A 23691-nucleotide genomic window follows, 5' to 3' on the forward strand; every position below is an offset into this window, starting at 1 on the left:
GTAACAAGTGTAAAAAGGACAGTCATCAACCATTTAAGAGAGAAAATGTGATAAGGATAATTGAAATAAAGCCATACACTAGCTTGACTGCCCTCTATTTTATTTACCCTTAGAAAAATATGAAAAGTGTTTGTGTAAATTATTGTATTGGAAAAATACAATTATTTTATTTCAAAATATGTCCAGGAATTAACAAGTATTGCAGAAAGAAGAAAGAAATAATGAACATGAGCAAATTTTTGTGGAAACTATTGAAGGAGATAGAGAAATCCTTGTCTAGGTTATGGATGTAGTGTTAAAACTATAAGGTTAAAAAAGGAACCCTATTACACTGTTGTTGGGAATGTAAATTGGTGCAACCCCTATGGAAAACAGTATGGAGATTCCTCAGAAAACTAAAATTAGAACTACCATTTGATCCAGCAATCCCACTCCTGGGCATCTATCCAGAGGAAACCATGACTCAACAAAACACATGTACTCCAATGTTCATTGCAGCACTATTTGCAAGAGCCAAGACATAGAAACAACCTAAATGTCCATCAATGGTGGAGTGGATCAAGAAGAGGTGGTACATATACACAATGGAATATTACTCAACCATTAAAATGAAAGAAATAATGGCATTTGCAGCAACATGGATGGACCTAGAAACTATCATGCCAAGTGAAGTCATTCAGACAATGAGACACCAACATCAAATGCTATCACTTACATGTGCAATCTAAAATAAAAGGACACAATGAACTTCTTTGCAGAACAGGTACTGACTCAGACTTTGAAAAACTTATGGTTTCCAAATGAGACAGGTTGTGGGGAGTGGGAGGATGCACTGAGGGTTTGGGATGGAAATGCTATAAAATTGGGTTGTGATGATCATTGTACACCTATAAATGTAATTAAATTAATTGAGTAATTTAAAAACATATATAAAAGAAAGAACAAAAAACTAGAGATGTTAGAGGGACATGGATTAAAAAATGATTGACTGCCAAGTGAAAAGATATTGAATTTTATTCTTTAAGAAATATACAAATACTGAAAACTTTTACAAGTAGTGGCTTAACAACTCATTTTGTTAAAATAAATATTGATCAGGGAATATAGGCTTCAAGGTGAAGAATCTGGTATTAGAAATACTAATTGGGAGGCTGGGACTTTTACCCCATGATTCCCAAATCAGTGTATTTATAAGAATTATCTTGGGGAATTTTGGCACAAAATATAAATGTGATGATTTATTACAGTAACTTATTCAGTAGGTCATAAATGACATCTAGTAATATATATTTATAAATGATCCCCAGGTAATTAAAATATATCTGATGTTCTTAGTACATGTGTGATAGGACATTGGGATTTTGGAGGAAGGCAAAGAGGTAGAGCAAAGTAATTCAGAATTTAGAGTCACTAGGACCTGGTGATACATTAGATATGAAGGGTTGGTTGCTAAAAGTGAAAGAGTCCCCTGGTGTCTGGGTAGACTATCTGAAAATTTTTGATTGAAAACTCAGATGCAGTGGCCACTTTTAGCTAGGAACATCCTCTGAACATCAAAGTGACATACAATTAGCAATACAGTTCTATAAGTGTTTAATATAAATGATGACTTGGAAATTATTGCAATGGCTAGCGTGTAGTATGTATGATATATGCAATGCACGTGTGAATAAGGTAAGAAGAAGAAAGTAAAGTAAATAAATGTGAGTAGTGGAAATGTTATGTTAAAATTTATATACATCATTTATTAGATGGATAACATCTCCCTCTTTTCTGCCACATGATTCTTGGGTGTACACATAACACTGTCATTTCCTCTAGAACCAAAATTCTGATTACTGACTTTCCCATTCCCTTGTATCTAGAGTGAGGAGACCACATCTAAGATTAGCCACTCAAACTCACCTACAGTGGATTTGAAATATGAAGAGGAAAGAGGTCAAATGTGAACATAGAGATTTGGGTTGCAAAATAACTAAGCAAGCAATATCATGACACCAAAATGCATCCTGTGCCCACAACAATGGCATTGTGAGTGTGAGCTTTGGCATTCAAGATTAGCAGCAATGATAACAGCTGCTATTAAGTGAAAGCTGGGACATAATTTTGGGTGTTGGCTGTCTGATATTTTTCTTTGTGTTCTGCCCATTTCTCTAGTGGGTTTCTCAAGCTTCTCTAGCATTTTTTTGCTAGAGAAAATTCTCTTTAACTCATGTTGTCTTGAAACAAAGAGCTCTGGATCACACTAGAGGAGAAAAAGAAAACCAGAAAAGCCATTGAGAAGAGAGACCAGAGAAGCAGAAGGGAATTGGAAAGCTGAGTGTTGGGAACTTAAAGAGAGGATATACTCTGGAAGGACAAAGAAAAACACAGTGCTTAAAGCAAAATAAATTCCCTGGGAGGATAAGAAGTGAATAGAGATACCTGAGTGTAGGATTTAAGAGACTTTTAGTGGCTTTAGTGAGAGTGGTTTCCGTTTTGTGATAGAGTTGAGGTCCGAGAATAATGAGAAGTGAATGGGAAGGAAGTGCACTACAGCAATGAGGAGAATGAAAGAGTACCTGAGGTGTGGAGATCAGATGTGAATTTCTTGTCTTGAGAAACAATGTCATGAAAACTGTCAATGGGGCAAGAGGTGGGCATTGAGAGGAGAAAATATGAACCAGTAGAATGGGAAATATGATGAGTGAAAAGGAAGCATGAAGCAAGAAGCAAAGAAAGGACATAGATAATTATAGGAAAGATTAGGCAATGAGAGAGGGGGAGGAGTTACCATAGAGTCTTAGATGAAATAAGGGAAAAACAGTAGTGGGAGCTCAAATATTTGTCTTAACTCTGGTTTTCACTAAAAATCATCAGCACTGGGAATCCTTTCTTTTTATTTTATTAAAAATCCTAAGTTTATTTTTTACATTAAATTTGTATATGGAATAGAGACTTTCATTTTAATTTTACTTTATACATTTGTATTGTTATTAAATACACTACAACTGCCTAGTATCTTTGTTGTAACTGTGATGAGAGCTGACTTTCTCTAGAAATGTTGCTGTGTTTACTGGACAGCTTTTGCTTTTCTACCAGTGTGATAGCAGAAAACAATAGAGCCAAAGACTGGAACTTAATACAGGCAATAGAAATAATCAATGCCAATAATTGTAGTTGTTAAATTTACATTTATTTGGAATCAGCTTTCTTCCATGCATTCCCAAAACTAAATAAAAATTTTCAATTCGGTGTGTAAGTACTTATTAAGTCATAATGGTGAACAGAGCACTGGAGAAGCATTATTTTTGAATTTTTCAATATGTCTTTTTTCAGTGAAATTATTGTCAGAAGTGGGTTAATAAATAGACATTATTATTTATCTTAAAATTTATCTTAAAATTTAATCAGAGAGTGTAGTTAATTAAATGGAATAAGTATTTTGAACACAATTATCAGAAATATTTATTTTCCAGGAAACAAGACCTAAATCACAAAGCCCACTTTTAATTTCTTTAACAATCCAGTTCACCAAAAAGTATCCAAAGAGGCATTATAATTATTCTAACCAGATAACCATATATCATTAAAGAATACAGTGCAATCTTATAGTTATTTTGGTTATCCAGATTTTACTCACAATACTAAAATAAATGGATGATTCAACACTTGTTTCCTATTTTCAATATCACATAAACTAAATCAAAATTATTATGCACCTAATAGTATTTTTACTTTTATATACTATTTTAATAGTATATAGTATCTTAACATTCTATAAAAATAATAAATATTATACAAATAATTCTCTCTTACCAATATCTGTTAAGAAATCATTGAATCTTTTCAGTGTTCAGTTGTCTGAAGTAGAAAATAGTACGAGAGCACAGCAATGACAATAACACAGGCACACTGTTTTATTTTGCACACTGATTCATTTTGGAGGCTTTATTTTCCAAGCTCAGGAAAATGTTGTTTCTATGAATTTGTTTTGACTACAGAGTCAGTTGTACAACTGTGTTCTTTTGCCAGAGGAGGAAGGAGGAAAGAACGGAAAGTCCCCTGATAATGCCAAAGACTCCCTTTAGGACAATCCTAAACTTGTCTACTGGGCATTATGTACTTGGACATAGATGAGGAATTCATGCCATTCCACAAGGCATTACAGACTCTGAAATTATAAACATCAAATCGTTGTTGTCGTTTCCACTTTAACAATTGAAATTGCAGTGCTTTCCACCACAGATGACATTTATGGCATATTTATGCAAACTCCCATTTATCTCTCAATTTTGATACTTCTTGGTGCTTTGCTCATAATGGTCTGGTTTAGCTAATCATGCTTGATTTTCATGAGGTTAAAGTTCTAAACGCCCTTCAGAAAGTTGTCCTCTTCATGGAAACTGTAGCTCACATGCAGACCTACACATAACTCCCCACTTTACAATGAAATCCTATGAGTAATATTACTAGGCAAAAATCAGGGAGAGGAGCAAAGGAAAACACAAAACAAGGGACACAGTAGGAGAGAGGCTAAATTAGTGCTTCTCAAACTTTAATCCATGTGACTTGCTTGGAGATTTTCTTATGATGCAAATTGTTTCATTAAGTCAAGAGTGGGATTCAAGGTCTTCATTTCCAACAAGGTGATACCTCTGGACATTTGCCATCCTCAGGGTCTTCCATCATTGTCAGACGCAGCTTATCAGAGAGCAAGGTCATTAAAGAAACCAACCAAAAAAAAAAGTGAAAATGTAGTTGGCATGCAAATAGGAGCCAGGTTGAACAAGGAGGCTAGCATGCATGCAATTATACAGGATCTGGAGGCTACATCAGAAATGTTTTTCTTTACTCCAACTGAAAGGTAAACTATTGAGAAATTTTGAACATAGTGGCCACATGTTCAGATTTGACTTTAATTATTAAGAGAGAAGTTGTCATTGAACATTCATTGAGAAATATAATGGCATTATTTATGTAAAACTAGTGTAATATGAAAAAAGTAATATTTTGGTTTGATTCTGAAAACAGAAAAATGTTTATACTTTGGTCTATTGTCAGAAGGGGGAAAGCACAGGACATAGACTTTGGTACACTTGCTGATCAGTTATGCTGTGTTCTTAGCATGGTGTTATTTAAACCGAAAAAAAGGCAAGAAAAAAAATACTGCAGATGAAAGATAAGTCACTGAAAACTCGTCAGATGGACAGAGTAAGTAGAGTAATGTGTATTACATTAGATTCAACATAACCCGAACTTGATGTAAATGTACTGTTCCTGTCAGTTTTGTGTAATTATCTTTTAATTAATTTTGCTGCCTATGGATGGAAGTCTGCATTCCTGCTTTCAGTATGAGTAGTCTCTTCAATTTTAGTCATTTTAATAAGTGGGTCACATTAACACATTGTGCTGTTCCTTTGCCTTTCCCCAGTATAATTATATAGAGCATAGTTTTCTGTTATTTAACATATACAATATAGCTTGTTTAGTGAAATTTGTTCAAAGGTTTTGCCCATTTTTAATCAAGTTGTATATTTGCTTATTATAGAGTTTTGAGAATTTTCCATATATCCTAGATACACTGCTTTTATAGAAATATATGACTTGCAAATATTCTCTCTAGGATCTTGATTTATTTCACTGGAAGAAGATATAACACTGGTTCACCATGCTGATTGGACCTAGTGAGCAAGAAATAGCAACTCCTGTAGACTTATTGGTAGACATTTTCAGCAAGAAGGTGAAAAATGCTTCTATCAAAAATCCAGGGCCATTTAACTAAGTGAAATTTCTAGAGGTTCGCTAGTCTGGGTGATGGGGAGATATACCTTCTAAGGGGAAGGGTAATATTTTGCATCTGGCCCCTCCTACAGCTAAAAACAGCCACAACACCTGGTGAGCCCCTGTGGATTTTAAGGCAACACCATCTACATTTGGGGTGTTCTATTCCCACAATTTATCAAGTATCCAGAGAAGTGGCTAGTTTTAAATGGGGCTCAAAAGAGGAGAAAGATTTGCCGAAATCTAGGCTGCAGTGCAAGTTGTTCTGCCACTTGAGCCACAGGATCCAGCACAGAGAATGGTGCTCAGAGTGGTAGTGGCAGGTAGGGATGCTGTTTGGTGCCTTGGTCAGGTCTGTATAAGTAAAAAACCTGACACACTCTTAGGACTGGAGCAAAGCGCTACCATCCACTGCAAATAACTCACTATTCCCTGTGTGAGAAACTATTGACCTGCTACTGGGCTTCTTAGAGACCAAATGCTTAACTATGGGCCACCAGTTTTCCATGGGATCAGAGCTGCCTTTCATGAACTTGGTGTTGTATGACCCACCAAGCTATAAAATTGGAAGGACAGGGCCACACCTTTACCAAGTGGGAGTGATATGGACACGCTCTGGTCTGAGGGTACCAGTAAGTTTCTTGAAGCATGATTGAAATGCCCACGGTCTCCATACCTACTACACTGGCTTCTCTATCCCAGCCTGTACTATGGGCTCATAGTGGAGTTGGGAGCATTCTCTATAATAAATAGTTAGAGGAAGTTTTTATCTGGACCTGATTTACCAATGATTCTGTATCACATCCAACACCATCTGAGAGTAGACAACTAAAGAAGATGCACTCTATCTTCTTTATTCATTCCTCTGTAGATGGACTCCTAGGTTGCTTCTTAATCTTGACATTTATAAATTATGTTGCTATAAACTATGGAGTTCATGTGTCTTCAAAATAGTGTAGTGTTTTACTTTTCGTTGGATGTATACCCAAAAGTAGATTTTCTGAGTCATGTAGTAGTCCATATTTGTTTTTTGTTTTTTCTTCAGGAAACCTCATAGTGTTTTCCACAGTGGCTGTACCAATTTACTTTCTCATTAACAGTGTAAAAGGGTTCCATTTGCTCCACATTCTCACTGAAGTTATTTGTGATTTTTTTGGTGATGGTCATTCTGACAGATGTGAGGTGTTATCTCATTGTAGTTTGATTTGCATATCTCTGATAATTAGCAATGATGAGCATCTTTTCATATCCCTGTTGACCATTTGTACATCTTCTTTGGAAAAGTAACTATTTAAGTCCTCTGCCATTTTTTTAATATGGTTGATGGTTTCTTTTGCTGCACCAAAGTGTTTAAGTTTAATTAGGTACCATTTGTTTATTTTGTTGATAGTGTATGAATATTTTCTAATTTCTTTTACATATAGCTGTAATTTTATTTTACAGGTAGATGTCCAGTTTTCTGAGCCCAGATTACTGAAGTGACTATCTTTTTCCCATCGTGTTTACTATAGGTTACTTTGTCTTCAATAGCCAGGTTTCAAGGGTATGGGAATCAAGAAGTGTAAATATAAATGGCAGCACTCACTAGTACACTTAGTAACATACCAGCGTATTTTTTTTCTTTAGGTTCCCTTGATCATTTGCTTTGAAGGCTTAGAAGTCTTAGAGCCAGAGGTACGAATACTTCCACCATGTAGCACAACGAGTTCATTGTGTAACTCATTGTATGTGAGATGGAAGTTAAGACTGCCAATGAGCTTCTCCTTCCTCTGAATCATATTGAAGGAAGGGAGTTATTGTGTGGACTAGATGACTGATCCTTCCTACTAAGGGAAATTGGAATGCTACTCCACAATGGAGATAAGGATCAGCAAGTCTCAAATACATATTACTTTGGATATCTCTTAGTTGTGCTATTCCCTATAACTAAGGTCAATGGCAAACTTTAACAAACTCATAGAGCAGGAATATTTATGGCCTAGACTCTTTGGGAATGAAGATTTGCCTCACCCCACCAGGTAAAGAACAATGGCTAGCAGTGGTGCTTCCTGAAGGCAATGGGTATATGGATTGGGTGGAAGAAGGTAGTTAAAAATACCATGTGTTCATTTACGGGATATGAGGATAGTAAAGCCATGTGTATTTTCTTCTTAGTTTGGTAAGGGTATGTTTTGTATATCTGGATGTCAAGGGGGTGAAGGTGTGTGTACAGCTAATATATTTATTTTCTTTCCACTATCATTCTCTTCCCTTACCATATAACTTAAGATGTAATATGTATCACAGTATTTAAGCATTGTGCATTTGACATCATAATATTCAAATTACCAGATATCAAAAAGAATAAAAATCACTCAAGGATTTTACCTCCTCCTCTGAGGAAAGATTTAATACACTTTCTTATGTATACATTATACTTGTTTCATGTTAGGTGGAGTTATGAGGTTACTGTTGTCATTATATGGGGATTAAATATGGATAAGGAATTGTATATGGGTACCAAGTTGACAATAGTAGATTTTTGATGGTTGGTTTATGTGTCTACTTGGGTAGCCATGGAATGTCCCAATATTTTGAAAAACATAATTTCTGGTGTGTGTATGAAGGTGTTTCCAGAAGTAACTAGTACTGAATTGGTAGACTTAGTTAAGCATGTGGCTCTCTTCAATGTAAGTGGGCATCATCCAATGTGCTGAGGAGCTAAACTGAGCAGAAAAGGCAATGGATATTTGAATTTGCTTTCTGCTTGACTGGTAGACACACTATCCTGATGACTTTGGTGATCTTTTTTCTCAAGACTTCAGACTCAAACAGGAAACTACTTTTGGCTCTAATGTCTCGGGCCTTTGATTTATGACACCTACTATCCCGGGTCTCCTGATTACAGAGGGAAGATTCTCATGCTCCATAATTGTATCAGCCTATATCTTATTATAAAAACTTTTCTATAGTAAAAGTTTACTATATGTGTGTTTATGTGTTTGTGTGTGTGTGTGTGTATAATACATACATCATATATATATGTATCATATTGGTTCTACCCTGGCCAACCCTATACTAATCAAATAATCATTGTACAGTTGGTGAGTTTCTTGCTTTATATTGAAAACATGAAGAAAATATTGTGATACTACTGTTAGTTATTTCCCTCAAATATGTGCCTTCAAATATACATAATCATGATATTTAAGTATTTATTTTGTATCTTTGAAACAAACATCAAGTTAAACTTTCTTCTTAATTTTGCATCCCATTCTCTCCAAGGAGCTAATTCTAGTAATCAGAAGAACAGAACTATTCACTTTGACTGTATAATACTTTCAGTCGTCACAAAAGAATCCTAAGAAGGTGAATTGCATTCAGCAGCCATGCCAGGCCCAGGAATCTCCCTGGGATCATTAAAATATTGGGAAAGGCTGATGCACTCTTACTGAATTATCTGTATTTTACTGTTACCTTTATTTCAATTCTGTTGGTACTCTCAAATACTTAAGTAGACCGTCATGTGTATAAACCACTCTGCTACATAACTCAAAAGCTAGAAAGAGTACTAGAACTTCTCAATTATAATCTGAAAGAGTTTGTTGACTGAAATAAGTATTAGACACATCCATTTGTGATCTAAGGAGAATAAATAAACCAGCAAAGTTTCAAATGAGTGCACATGCTGATTCCCTTTAGGGTAATCTGGAGATGCATAAATGCATCATTGAAGTTTTAACTTCTAAATTAGACATTGAAGAAAGGGCACCATTTCAACTTAAGGATATAGTGTATTTGCAGAGGTGTGGGTTCATTCTCTGTGGAGAGACCTGTATAAGAAATAGGATGGACCTGAATAGTGAAATGTACCCAGGATGCTTTCAGTAATTCATTTTGAATATAAGACAGAGTTTAGGAGTTCCTGTCGTGGTAGTGGTTAACGAACCTGACTAGGAACCATGAGGTGGCGGGTTCGATCCCTGGCCTTGCTCAGTGGGGTAACGATCCGGCATTGCTGTGAGCTGTGGTGTAGGTTGCAGACGCGTCTCGGATCCAGCATTGCTGTGGCTCTGGCGTAGGCTGGTGGCTGCAGCTCCAATTCAACCCCTAGCCTGGGAACCTCCATATGCTGCGAGAGCGGCCCAAGAAAATGGCAAAAAGACAAAAAAAAAAAAAAAAAAGACAGTGTTTATCAGGAGAAATGTGAAGGAATAGACTTTAGAGTAAAAACACTTTTTTCATCTGAAAGAACCTCAAATTATGCCAGAAAAAAAGGTAGGGTGAAGAAGATAGTATTAAATGCAGATAGAGATGAGACAGAGCTAGATAGATAAATGATAGATAGGGATGTAGATATGTATCATCTTACCTGAGCATGCATATGAACAAATAAATATTTACTTAAGTGTATATAAAGATCTATATACAGTACCATATATCCATATATCACAGTAGGAATCACAATCTATTAAAAGATAATCAAGAGCTATCTGATTTCATATGAGTTCTTTTTACAAAGAACACTCTGACAACTGTTGGGAAGTAAGCATCAACCAAATAGAGGAGATAAATAGTCAGAGTTTTGCAAATCATTGAAGAAGAAGGTGGTTAGAAGGGTGAGGGTCTCAGTGGCAATGTAAGAATATACCTAGAATCAGTAGTGAGAGAATAGAAGGGGTGAACCTGAAGATGCACCCCTCATTCTACGTAGAGAATGTAGTATGACAAAGATGAACATTTGAAGACTTTAAGACACTGACTTCCAACCTCTTTTTCCTCTTTATGTCCTCCCCATCCACTCACTGATCCTTATGATATCATCTCATCTTAATATTATTTGAATTTTGGTAATATGCATTTACAGACCTCATTGTCAACCACACATTCTAGTAAGCTTTTTATCTTCATACCTTCATTTTTAAAAAAATTCTAAAAGACTTGACCATTTTTCTCCTATTCTGCCATTTCTTTCTTCTCTATGTCTCTCCAAATTAAATATTCAGTCTAATTGGTTAGGTTTATGATTTAGTGAATGTTTATAGTTGGCCTACAACACACAAACACAGATAAAAAGGACGTTAGAAAAATCAAATACAGTGAGAGGCAACTCACCTCTATCCTTTTCTCTAAAAATAACACGAGAGCATCAGTTACACTGCAGCTGTGTCCTCATTGTCTTATCTCCCATGTCATTTTCCCCCCATTGCTTTACCACTTCTGTTTATTTCTCTCTATGGCGTGGAGTTGATCTCAAGAAGTACAATTTAGCATGCCCCAAACCATGTGAACCTTTTGATGGCTACCAGAACCAGTCTCTCAGCTCTATAACTGTAGTAATATCAAGCATATCAGAAAGTCCTATTCAGTGAAACAGTACTATTTCAGTGCTTAATGCATTTATAAAGCCATGTTGAATAACACACAAATATTTAAAATGTTTTCATACTTGTTTTATTCTCTATTTTAGTATGATATAAACAGTTAAGATATGCAGTTATTTTAAGGAATTTATTAGTTACTAATGCCTAAAATCATTAAAAGAATAAGGTGATTACAAATGCAAAAATTTTAAACAATAGTGAACACATAGCAAAATTTAATCTGCACAATTTTGTGTTGTTTTAATGCAAGGAGAAATGTTAGTATGAAATCTAAACATTTCTCTTTAACATTTTTGTTAGGGAATCTATGACTTTCTTGTTTCTCAGGCTGTAGATAATTGGATTTAAGAAAGGAATTATGACAGTGTAAAATAGAGAGTCCATCATATCTCCATCATTTTTTGTGCAGATCCAGGGAGCACATATGTGAAGAGAAGAGGGCCATAGTATAAAGAGACAGATAGGAGGTGGGCTCCACAGGTGGAAAAGGCTTCCTTATACCTTGTAGAGACCTCTTTTTAAGATTGTAAAGAGAACAAGTGTATAAGAGATAAGAACAACAGAAATGGTGAATACCTGTATTATCCCAGCAAAGATGAATATCATCAGATAGTTAATGGAAGGGTCAGTACAGGATAGCTTAAACAGTGGTATAATGTCACAGTAAAAGTGATGTATGATGATGGAATCACAAAATGTTAATCTGAATAAAAAAGCATTATGAAGTGTGGCATGGAAAAGGCCACCTAAAAATGATAGAACTAACAGCCACATGCATAGTCTATTGGTCATAATCACTGGATACAGTAAAGGTTTGCATATGGCCACATAGCGATCATATGCCATAGTTGCCAACAGAAAACATTCTGTGGTTACACAGAATGTAAAGGAAAAAAACTGTACAACGCATTCAGAGAAAGAGATCATTTTGCTCTTGGCAAAGAAGTTGACCAGCATGTTGGGGGTCACTGTGGATGATAACCAAGTATCCACAAAGGCCAAGTTCCCAAGGAATAAGTACATGGGGCTGTGAAGGTGAGGGTCATTGCAGATGAGAGCAATCAGACCAAGGTTTCCCATGAGGGTGATGAGGTATATAATCAAGAAGAGCAGGAACAGGGGGATTTGCCACTCTGACTGATACTTCAGTCCTGTGAGAACTAACTCTGTCAGTTCTGTTGCATTTTTTGTTTCCATGTGCTTAATAGATGGCCTCTGAAATACAATGCAATAAATGTAAAGTGAATATCTAGCTATAATTTAAAAAGAAAATTTGATGAGGCTAAAATAAATAAAAGCATAGCAGAGCCTTACGCATTTTATTATATTTGTTCTTACCAAAAATATAAAAAGTATTTGCAGAAATTGCTACACTGGAAAAGTGTGATTATTTTGCTTCAAAATATGTACAGGGATGGACAGATGTAGAAGAGAAGAAAGACATACTGAACGTGAGCAAATTTATGGGAAAATTGTTGAACTAGGTAGAGAAGTCTTATGTTTAATACATGAATGCAGTGTCAAAAGTAAGAGTTTAGAGGAGCCTGGATTAAAAAATAAATCATATGCCATATGAACGATCTCGAACGTTACTCTTTAAAGATAGGCATTCACTGAAAAGTAAAACAGGGAGTAGCAGCATCACTTATTTTCTTTGTTTGTTTGGTTGGTTGCTTGGTTGCTTTTTTTTTTTTTTTTTTTTTGGTCTTTTTAAGGTCTGCTCCCATGGCACATGGAGGTTCCCAGGCTAGGGGTCTAATTGGAGCTGTAGCCCCTGGCCTATGAAAGAGGCACAGCAACACAGGATACAAGCCACGTCTGCAACCCACAACACAGCTCACGGCAATGCCAGATCCTTAACCCACTGAGCAAGGCCAGATATCAAACCTCGACCTCATGGTTCCTAGTCAGATTCATTAACCTCCGAGCCATGATGGGTACTCTGGCATCACTTGTTTTTGAAATAAGTACTTGGTTGTAGAAATAGGCTGCGGGGAGAAGAACCTGGTGTCAGAAACATTAATCAGGACTGGTATTTTGCCTAGCGATTTCTAAACCAGATTACACATAAGAATTGTCTGGGGGAGTTTTGGTCAAAATATAGATTCTGAAGTATTACCATAGAAACTGATTCAGTAGGTTATGAAAGTTGTCTGCTAATATTCATGTTATAAATACTTTTCAGGTGATTAAAATGTATTTTAAATTCTTTGTGTAATAGGATATTAGAGTTTTTCAGGAAGACAAAGAAATCAAAATAAATTAGAATGTGAAGTCACTAGGATCAGGTGACATGAGATATCAAGGGTGGTTAGTAAAGAAGAGAGTGTAACTGGGTAGCTTGGAAGAGTAATCAGAAGTTGAGATTGAGAATCAAATGCAATGGCTAGTTTTTAGAGGGGACAATCTCAACCTCCAGGTGCTACATACTAGCATTATGGTACGAACAAGTGTTTAATAGCAATAATGATTTGGGAATTTTTGAGGTAGCTAAAATCAAAGTATGTATGTCCTCTCCATACGACAATGTGCCTAAAGTAAAGAAAAGTAAACCATGAAAATTAGCATGGGAACATTGTAGTAAAGACATTACAAATGGAGATACATTATTTATTAGATGGATAACCTCTGATCATCCTTTCTATCATATGAGTGTTGGTAGTGGAAAAAAGCTGCATCCATTCTAGGATGCCAAAAAGGCTAGAAACTGACTTTAATCTTGCCCTGAGAGGGAAGGGACTAGATATAGGGTTAGCAACTCAAACTCACCTATACTGGAATGACAATATGAAGAGGGGAGAAAGAAGTCAAAAGTGGATGGAAGAGATTTTTGGTTGCAAGTGAACCAGATGTGCAAGATACCAGAATGCATTCTGTGCCCACATCAGTGGCATTGTCAGTATGAATTGTTGCATTCAAGTTCAACTCTAATTGAGCTAGAGTCAGAACATGGTTTTGGGCGTCAGCTTCATTCTCTGTGTTCTACCCATTTCACCAATGAACTTCTCTAACTACCCTAGCAATTCTAGGTTTGAACCAATTTCCATTCAGTTAATCCATTGTGTCTTATAACCCAGAGCTCTGGCTCACTCAAAAGGAGAAAATAAAAAACCAGAAAAGGCTGCTGAGCAGAGAGGTCCGAAAAGCAGGAGAGAATTGGAAAGCTGAGACATGGTCACTTAAAGAGAGAAATGCTCAGAAAAGACAAAGGAAAGTACAGTGCCTAAAGCATAATGAATCTTCTGATGGGATAACAACTGAACAAGATAACTGAGTGCAGGAATTAGGAGACTTTCAGTGGCTTAAGTGAGAGCAGTGTCCATTTGTGATAGAGTTGAAGTTCTAGAATAATGAGAAATGAGTAGGAAGAAAGTGACCCAGCACTATGAGAATGAAATAAAGTATCAAAGATGTGGAGAAGAGATGTGAATTTCTTGTCTTGTAGGATGATGTCATGAAAATTGTCAGAAAAGAGAGAGCTCGGTTTGAGAGGAAAGAGGATAAAGAAGAGTAACTGGAACTTTGGAGGGTGAAAAGAAAGCCAAAAGAGACAAAGGGACATAGATGCATAAGTGTAGGAAGGACAAGGTAATGAAGAGGGAGAGAGGAATTACCAGAGAAAGGATAAAGAGGAAATAAAGGGAAAGGCTTAAAGGTAGGGCATAAATATTTGTCTTCACTCTAATTTTCATTGCAAGTCATCAGCACTAGGAATGCTTTCTTTTCTAAAAATCCCAAGTTTATTTTCCTATGGAATACAGGCTTTCCTTTTAACTTTACTTGATACCTGTGTATTGTTGATGTATGTGCTACTGCTACCTAGTATCTTTGTTATCATTATGATTAGAGCTGACTTTCTCTAGAAATCCTACTGGTTTTACTTGAAAGCTATTGCCTCTCCACCAGTTGTATAGGAGAAAAAATTGAGCCCAAGCTAGAATATTAATACAGACAGTATAAATGAAAGCAAAAGCTGCAGTTATTGTATGTATATTTCTTGGAATCGGCTTCCTTCCATACAATCCCAGATACCTAGGTAATCAAAATATCAATTTAATATGTGAGAACTTATTAAGTAATAAAGCTGTAAAGAGCACTTGAGAAACATTTTATGCATACATTGCTTTATATATTTATACACACAAATATATATAAACTTTCTGGCGTTTTGTATATATATATGTGTGTGTGTGTGTGTGTGTGTGTGTTTGTATACATATATATCTATGTATGAAACTAAATGTCAATGAAATTATTTTAATTTCCAAAGAAATTACTGAAGGAATTTGGTTAAAGGATAAAGAGATGACAATTTAAGTGATTTATCTTAAAATTTAATCAGCATGTGTTTAATTTTAAAGGAATATGTATTTACAACAGAATTATCAGAAAGATTTCTTACACAGGAAATATTATGACCTAACTCTCTAAACTTACTTTTGAATTGTTTAACATTCTAGTTCACCAAAACATATCCTCTGGAGTCATTATGATTATTCTAATTAGATAAGTTATACAATTAAAGAGCACAGTATAGTCTTAGAGCTATTTTATGCATAATAATAAAATATACAGATTATTCACTGTTTTCATTTATAACTGGTTAATTTGGCATTTTGTAAACCAAATCAAAATTATTATAAATTTAACAGCATTTTAACTTTCTCTAAAAATATAATCAATGTTATAGAAATAATTCTCTCTTACCAATAGTTACTAAATTGTTGAGATCCTTTTAGTGTTTGCTTTGTGAAATCAAAAATAAAATAACATCACTGCATTGACAATAACACAGGCAGCAATACTTTACACACCAATTAATTTTGGAGGCTTCATCATCCAAGCTTAAGAAAACTTGCTTTGAACATAGGATTCAACCAAGAGTACAACTATATGCTTTTGCAGAAGAGGGAGAAGTAACAAATTGAAATTCCCCAGATAGCACTCATGGCCTCCCATTAGCAGAAGACTAAGCTGTTCTCCTGGGCGTTTTGGACTTGGACATTTATGAGAAATCCAGCTTGTTTCCCAGGACATCACAGGCTCTGAAATCATAAACATCAGAAACTGTAAACAGCTCCAGTTTTAACAACTAGAATTTTACTTCATGCCATTACTTCCCACCACAGAGGACACTCTGACATCTTTATGCACACTCCAGTGTATTTGTGGTACCTGATACCATACTTTGTTCAGTATGATCTTGTCTGAGCTAATCATACATGATTTTAATGAGACCAATGTTCTAGACTCCCTTAGGTGGTGACTTTAAGAAAGTTGACTTTCCCTTGTAAATGTATCTCTGTTCCAATATAAATGATCCCAGAAATCCTAGATTATTGGAAAAGCACAGTATGGTAAATGTGTCTTGCAAAGAGGGATGAGGGAGGAGCCAGATGGGGTCAGGGAAGGCGGTATGTGTGAGTAACACAGGGTCTGGAGGCTGGGTCATGGAGTTCATACTTCACCTCAATTTAGAGGAAAACTATAGAAGGATTTTTAACATACTCAGATTTGACTTTTGTGCAATAATGAAGTTGTCAGTGAACACTTGTTCAAAAAATGAAACAATAATTTAGTTTTTGTTATTTTGAGGTCATATCTGAAAAAAAAAATAGTGTACTCTCCACTTGGGACATCCTTGGCTGGATAAGAGTAGAGCAACCATGTCCTTTCAGTAAACTGATAAAACAGTCATCTGCTTCCTTACAATTTTGTTGGGGGAACCCAAACTGTAAAAGAAAAGTAACATAGGAGAGAGGAGATCCTGGGAAAAGTACACATAAGTGTGGAGTAGGGGAATGTGATATACAGCAGCTGCTTTAACATAACCAACGTTTAATGTAAATTAGCTATTGCCTTCAATTTTGTGCATTTACCACCTAAATCATCTGGTTGCTTATCTGTGAGCCAAAAGGTTTGTGTTGTTGCTTCCAATAGGGGCAGACTACATGAAACTTTACTGAATTTTATTCCTTTGGCATATATTAACCCTGAAAATTTTTGCAATAGGAGATGTCATCATCAAGTATTTTTTTTTAATTAAATAGGTGTTTGCAGACCATAGGCTTCAAGGAAAATAACATGGTTTCAGAAATACTAATCAGGAAGCCGTGACTATTTTCCCATGATTCTCAAACCAGATTACATATCAGAATCTTCTGGGGGAGGTTCTGGAACAAAATATAGATTCAGAGGTGCTATAAAAATTGATTTAGTAGATCATGAATGTCACCTAGTAGTGTGCATTTTTAAAATGCTTCCTAGGTGATTAAACTGTATGCAAAACTCTTATTCTCTGTGTGATTTTGGGGGGCATGAGGAGGAATTAAAGATAATCATTCAAATAAATGAGAATAGAGTCACATGCACTGGTGAGATATTAGATATGAATGGGTGCTACTACAGAGAGAATCACATGATGACTCAGTAGAAAGTTAGCAAATATGGAGATGAAAACTCAGATGCAATGGCCAGTTTTTGCACAGAGCAGTCTTGACATCCACATGATACATACTTGGTGATATGATTCCACAAATGCTTAATAAGAATAATCATTTGGTAATCATTGAGGTGGCTAAAAGCAAAGTTAACATAAAACAAGACACAGAGACATTTATCTTAATTAAAGGTGGGAAATGGGGGACTCAAGTTCTGGATGACAAAGAACCCCCCCTCAACAAACTACACTGCTTTTATTGTGCTTATTAGGATCATGTTAATTGATCAGTGTGTTGCCAATGCAGGATATGGTTCTTTTTATTATTTAAAAAGTTATTTTATTATTTTAAAAGTCACATAGCTGGTAGATGGTTAAGCTTTTATTCTGACATTTAGGCATTTAACAATCATTAGCATTGAGGAATCTTGGTGTCAGCTATCTATGTATAGCATCTAGAGATTCATCATTGTGCTTCTGCAAATGGCATGCCTATCTAAGGGAAACTGGGTATGCCTAGGTCTGCATCTCAGGTCTCTTTGCTGATGCATATTCTCCTAACGAATACTCATAAACCACTTGGAGCTATGAGGTTCCTCTTTCTTTGATTTACAGGACATATCATGCTGTGCAAATGGCATGCCAATCTGCATAGGTCTGGCATTATGTCCTCATTCAGCTGACCATATGAATAACTTATGCCTTTTGGTACTTCTTCTTAAGCTAAAGTCTTTACCAGCAATGTGACTGTTTTTCAAGCAAGAATATGGCGTAAAGTAACACAGGACAAGATGGAGTTTTCAGCATAGAAAATAGAAGCAAAGAAGCTTTAAAAATGTCTTAGAAACATGTCTCCCGACAGGACATTTAAGTAGTTTCCATGTCTTGGAAAATGTGAATAGTGCTGCACTTAACATAGAGTTACATGTATTCTTTGAATGAAAGTTTTGTCCAGATATATGACCAGGAGTGGGATTGCTGGATTATATGGTAGTCCTATATTTAGTTTTCTGAGGAATCTCCCCTAGTGGTTGTTCCAATTTACATTTCCACCAACAGTGAAGGAAAGTTTCTTTTTCTCCACACAGTCTCCAGCACTTGTTACTTGTTGACTTGTAAATGATGACCATTCTGACTAAGGCGAGGTTATACCTCATTGTCATTTTGATTTGCATTTCTCTAATAATGAGTGATGTTGAGCATTTTTTCATATGCCTACTGGCCAAACATATGTCGTCTTTGGAGAAATGTCTCTTTATGTTTGAAGAAGCAGTATTGGCAAAAGGTCTATGACACAAAAACATCTACAAATTCACTGCAGTCCATATCAAATTACCAAGGACATTCTTCACAGACTAGAACAAAATATTTCAAAATTTGTATGGAAACATGAATGATCCCAAAGAGCCAAAGCACTATTGAAAAAGGAAAATGGAACTGGAAGCATCAAGCTTCCTGACTTCAGACTATACTACAAAGTTATAGTCATCCAAACCATAAGGTAATAGCACAAAAATAGAAATATAGTCAATGGGACAGGACAGGAAGCCCAGAAATAAACCCAAGCACCTATGTTCAACTAATCTTTGGAAAAGAGGCAGGAACATACAGTGGAAGAAAAATAATCCTTTATAATTGGTGCTGCAAAAAACAGACAGCTACATGTAAAACAATGAAATTAGAACATTCTCTCACACCACACACACACACACACAAACACAACACTTCCTTAATTGTGACATGATATTTTTTATATTCTGTGCCAGGACCCAGTCATAATTATAAGAAGAATAATTCATGTTAAGTGTTCCTGTTGTTGCTCAGCTGGTTAAGAACGTGACTAGTATCCATGAGGATGTGGTTTGATCCCTGGCCTCACTCAGTGGGTTAAGGACCTGGCATTGCCACAAGCTGCGATAGAGGTCTCAGATACACCTCGGATCCATTGTTGCTGTGGCACTGGATAACACCTCAGCTGCAGCTCCAATTTGATCCCTAGCCTGAGACCTTCCATAACCTTTAGGTGTGGCTCTAAAAAAAAAAAGGAAAAGGAAAGAATATTTCACTTTTGGAGTGGGATATGTGTGATTTTCATAAAAGAAATTTAAAAATGGAGCTGGCATGCAACAGTCATCCCAAGCCAATAATTTCTCTGCGCTTATTATCAGGTAAGAAAGAGAGATACCCACTTACACATGCTATGTATTTGTGCCTTCAATCATTTTCATATTGCACATATTTCACAAATTCCTATTTAGGAGCTCAAGTCTGTAAGCTACTGTGCTACCTAATACAAAAGACAGAAACCTTATAACATTGTCATCTAAAAAAGCTTATAGACCAAAATATGATCATATTATCACACATGACCAAGTGGGGCCAAGAAGAATAAATAAACTGGCAAATACTTGAAATCAGTGAGCACTCCTATCTTCTTTGAGAGGATCTGTGAATGTATCTTGGAAGTTGTAACATTTGAGAGAGAGATTGAGAAAATGATACCAGGTCAATGTTAAATGAAGATGGAGCATTTGAGTGGAAAGGATTCTCTGTGGAGGGACCTCTGTGAGCAAAGGCATGAACTGGACAGAGAGAGAGGTTTGTCCAGAAAGCTTTCAGTAACTCAGTTTGGGTATAATGTAGAGTCCACAGGAGAATTGTGGAGGAAGGGCCTTCCAGGTTAAACTAAGTTAAATCAAGATTTTCTTTGAAAGGATTTCAAGTAGCATCAGAGGGAACAAATGCCGAGTGAAGTTTAAATCAATCAATAATGTGATAGTACATGTTATATTCCTTTTTTTTCTTTTTTAGTTCTTAGAAGAGTGAACCCATTTCCTTCCTGTTCTGCCATTTATATTTCCACCATGCCCATTGCTACTTCGTTCTTTGATCTAAATTTTAGCCCTCAATTAGTGAAGATATTCAGAACACCCAGCAACAAACAACATAGGCAGAAAGGGCCTCAGAAGGCATCACAATGAGATGGAACTCTAGGCTTCTAGCTCCTCATAGAAGCACATAGAGTTAAGAGCATCCTCTTATGGTTTCGCCTGACCTTCACTGTCTTAAACCCCTTGTCATGTTGTCCTCATTGCTTTCCTATTATGTTTATTTCTCTGTTGGACATGAGAGATGGATCTCTGGGAAGTGGATTCACCATGAACCAAATATAAGATCTTTGGTTGGTTGGCAAAATTTCTAGAATTTATGTTTGTTCACTCAACTACAAACATGCCCACTCTGTGGAGCTAAATGAGGTATGACTCTTGAGGCTGTACACCTATATTACTATCAAGCACCTCAAACTCAAGTACTTTTCACTGGCACAGCACTATTTTAATGCTTCACAACTGTTTAATAATTGTACTTATCAGCCACAATGAAAAATATAAAGACACGTAAAATATTTTCAATTTAATTTCTGCTTAAGTTAATTTAGTGTGGCATGAACACTGATTAATGGCCTCTCTGTTTTGCAAAACATACACAAGTATTTTAAAGAATTTATGAGGCACTGACATTTGAAGTCATTAAAGTAACAGGACAATTATGATGAAAGAAAATGTTAAGCACTAATCTACACATGACAATATGTAATCTGTTCAAGTTTGTTTTCTTTTTCATGTAAAGGAACACATATTCTTCTTCCATTTAAATTTTCCCTCAAAAACTTTTCTCACCGAATCTATGACTTTCTTGTTCCTCAGGCTGTAAATAATTGGGTTTAGGAAAGGGATTATGACAGTGTAAAATAGAGAGTCAACTGCATCTTGATCATCTGCTTGTGCAGACCCAGGGCGCACATACATGAAGAGAAGAGACCCATAGTATAAAGAGACAGATAGGAGGTGGGCTCCACAGGTGGAAAAGGCCTTCCTTATGCTTTGTACAGACTTCTTTTTTAAGATTGTAAAGAGTACACGTGTATAAGAGACAAGAACAATGAGAATTGTGAAGACCTGAATTGAGCCAGAGAAAATAAATATCATCAGAACATTAACGGAAGGATCAGTACAAGAAATTTTCAACAATGGTGTGATGTCACAATAAAAGTGATGTATTGTGTTGGAATTACAGAAGGTTAATCTGAATAAAAAACCTGTATGAATTAAGGCATGGCTAAGACCACCTACAAATGATGACACCAGCATTCTCAGGCATTGCCTATTTGTCATAATCACTGGATAAAGTAACGGGTTGCATATGGCTACATAACGATCATATGCCATTGTTGCCAGCAGAAAACATTCTGTGGTTGCACTGACTACAAAGGAAAAAAATTGTACCATGCATTCATGGAGAGATATCATCTTGTCCTTGGTAATGATGTTGACCAGCATCTTGGGGGTCACTGTGGAGGACAACCAAGTATCCACAAATGCCAAGTTCGCAAGAAATAAATACATGGGGATGTGAAGGTGAGGGTCATTATAAATGAGAGTAATCAGACCGAGGTTCCCCATGATCGTGACAAGATACAGCATCAGGAAAAGCAGGAACAGTGGGATTTGCCAAGCTGGTGGATATGTCAGTCCTGTGAGAACAAACTCTGTCAGTTCTGTTGCATTCTTGATTCCCATATCCCTAATGAATGGCCTCTGAAATAAAATGAAGTAAATGTGAAAAGACAGTTATTAAGAATTTAACAATTAAAATTTGGTGGGGATAATTTAAATAAAACCCTACACCAGCCTAAATGCCTTCATGTTATTTATTCTTACTAAACATGAGGGTATTATGGAAATTGTTATATTGAAAACATGCAGTTGTTGTATTTCAAAATATGTATAGGAATGGACAAATGTAGAAGAGAAGAAAGCTATTCTGATCATGAGCCAATATGTGGGGAAATTACTGCATGAGGCAGAGAAATCCTGTGTAGTTCATGGAAGTATCATTAAAAGTAGATTTTAGAAGGGCCTGGATTTTTAAGTGAATTGAATTACATGTAAAAGAACTTGAATTTTATCCTTCATGAAATAGGAAAACCCTGAAAATGTTTAAGATGGGAATAAGTACTTGTTTTTTTAAATAAATAATTGTTTGTAGAATACAGGTAGGAGATTGAAGAACTTGAGGTCAGAAACACTAGTCAAGAGCTGGGACAATTGTCCAATGATTTGAAAACCAGATTACACATCATAGTTTTCTGAGTGAGTTTGGTACAAAATACAAATTCTGAGGTATTACAGAAATTGATTCAGGAGTTCCCGTCGTGGTACAGGGTTAATGAATCCGACTAGGAACCATGAGGTTGCGGGTTCGATCCTTGCCCTTGCTCAGTGGTTGACGATCCAGCATTGCTGTGAGCTGCAGTGTAGGTTGCAGACGTGGCTCGGATCCCGCGTTGCTGTGGCTCTGGCGTGGGCCGGTGGCTACAGCTCCGGTTCAACCCCTAGCCTCGGAACCTCCATATGCAGTAGGAAGCAGCCCTAGAAAAGGCAAGAAGACAAAAAAAAAAAAAAAAAAAAAGAAAAGAAAAAAAAAAAAAGAAAAAAAAGAAGTAAAGAAAAGAAATTGATTCAGAAGGTCATAAGTGGTATCTAATAATATGTATTTTCTAAATGCTCCCCAGGTGATTAAAATGCATGTGAGCTTCTTAGCCCATGTGTGGTAGGACATTAGGAGTTCTGAGGAAGGCAAAGAGATAGATCAAAATGAATCAAAATGTAGACCTCCTAGAACTTGGTGACATCTTAGATGTGAAGGGTTGGTTCCTAAAGGTGAGACATTCACTTGGTGTCTGGATAGATGATCATGGAAAATGGAGATTGAAAACTCAGATACAGCAGCCACTTTTTGCAAAGAACATCTTGTAAACATCAAAATGATATAAACTTAGCAATATGATTCTACAAATGCTTACTAGAAATAATGGCTTGGAAGTCACTGAAGTGTCTGAAAGCATAATATGGATGACCTATCCAGTGGACAATGTGCAGGAGGTTAAAAATAATGAAAATAAATATGAGGGAGTTATATTAACTTAAAATGTATACACATCATTTTTTATATGGATAACTTCTGCTATTCTTTTCCGCCACCTAATTCTTGGTGGTAGATATACACTGTCATTCACTCTAGAACCAAAATTCTGAAAACTGAATTTTACTCCTCTTAAACCTA

General features: G+C 36.1%; 1 protein-coding gene across 1 annotated transcript; it reads right to left on the reverse strand.

Moving 5' to 3' along the window:
* On the reverse strand, positions 21186–22145 carry LOC110256354 (olfactory receptor 5H8-like). Its single transcript, XM_021069834.1, has one exon. The coding sequence runs from the start codon at positions 22143–22145 to the stop codon at positions 21186–21188; it is 960 nt and encodes a 319-aa protein (XP_020925493.1).

The sequence above is a fragment of the Sus scrofa genome, chromosome 13 (genome assembly GCF_000003025.6).
Source record: "Sus scrofa isolate TJ Tabasco breed Duroc chromosome 13, Sscrofa11.1, whole genome shotgun sequence".
Taxonomy (NCBI): domain Eukaryota; kingdom Metazoa; phylum Chordata; class Mammalia; order Artiodactyla; family Suidae; genus Sus; species Sus scrofa.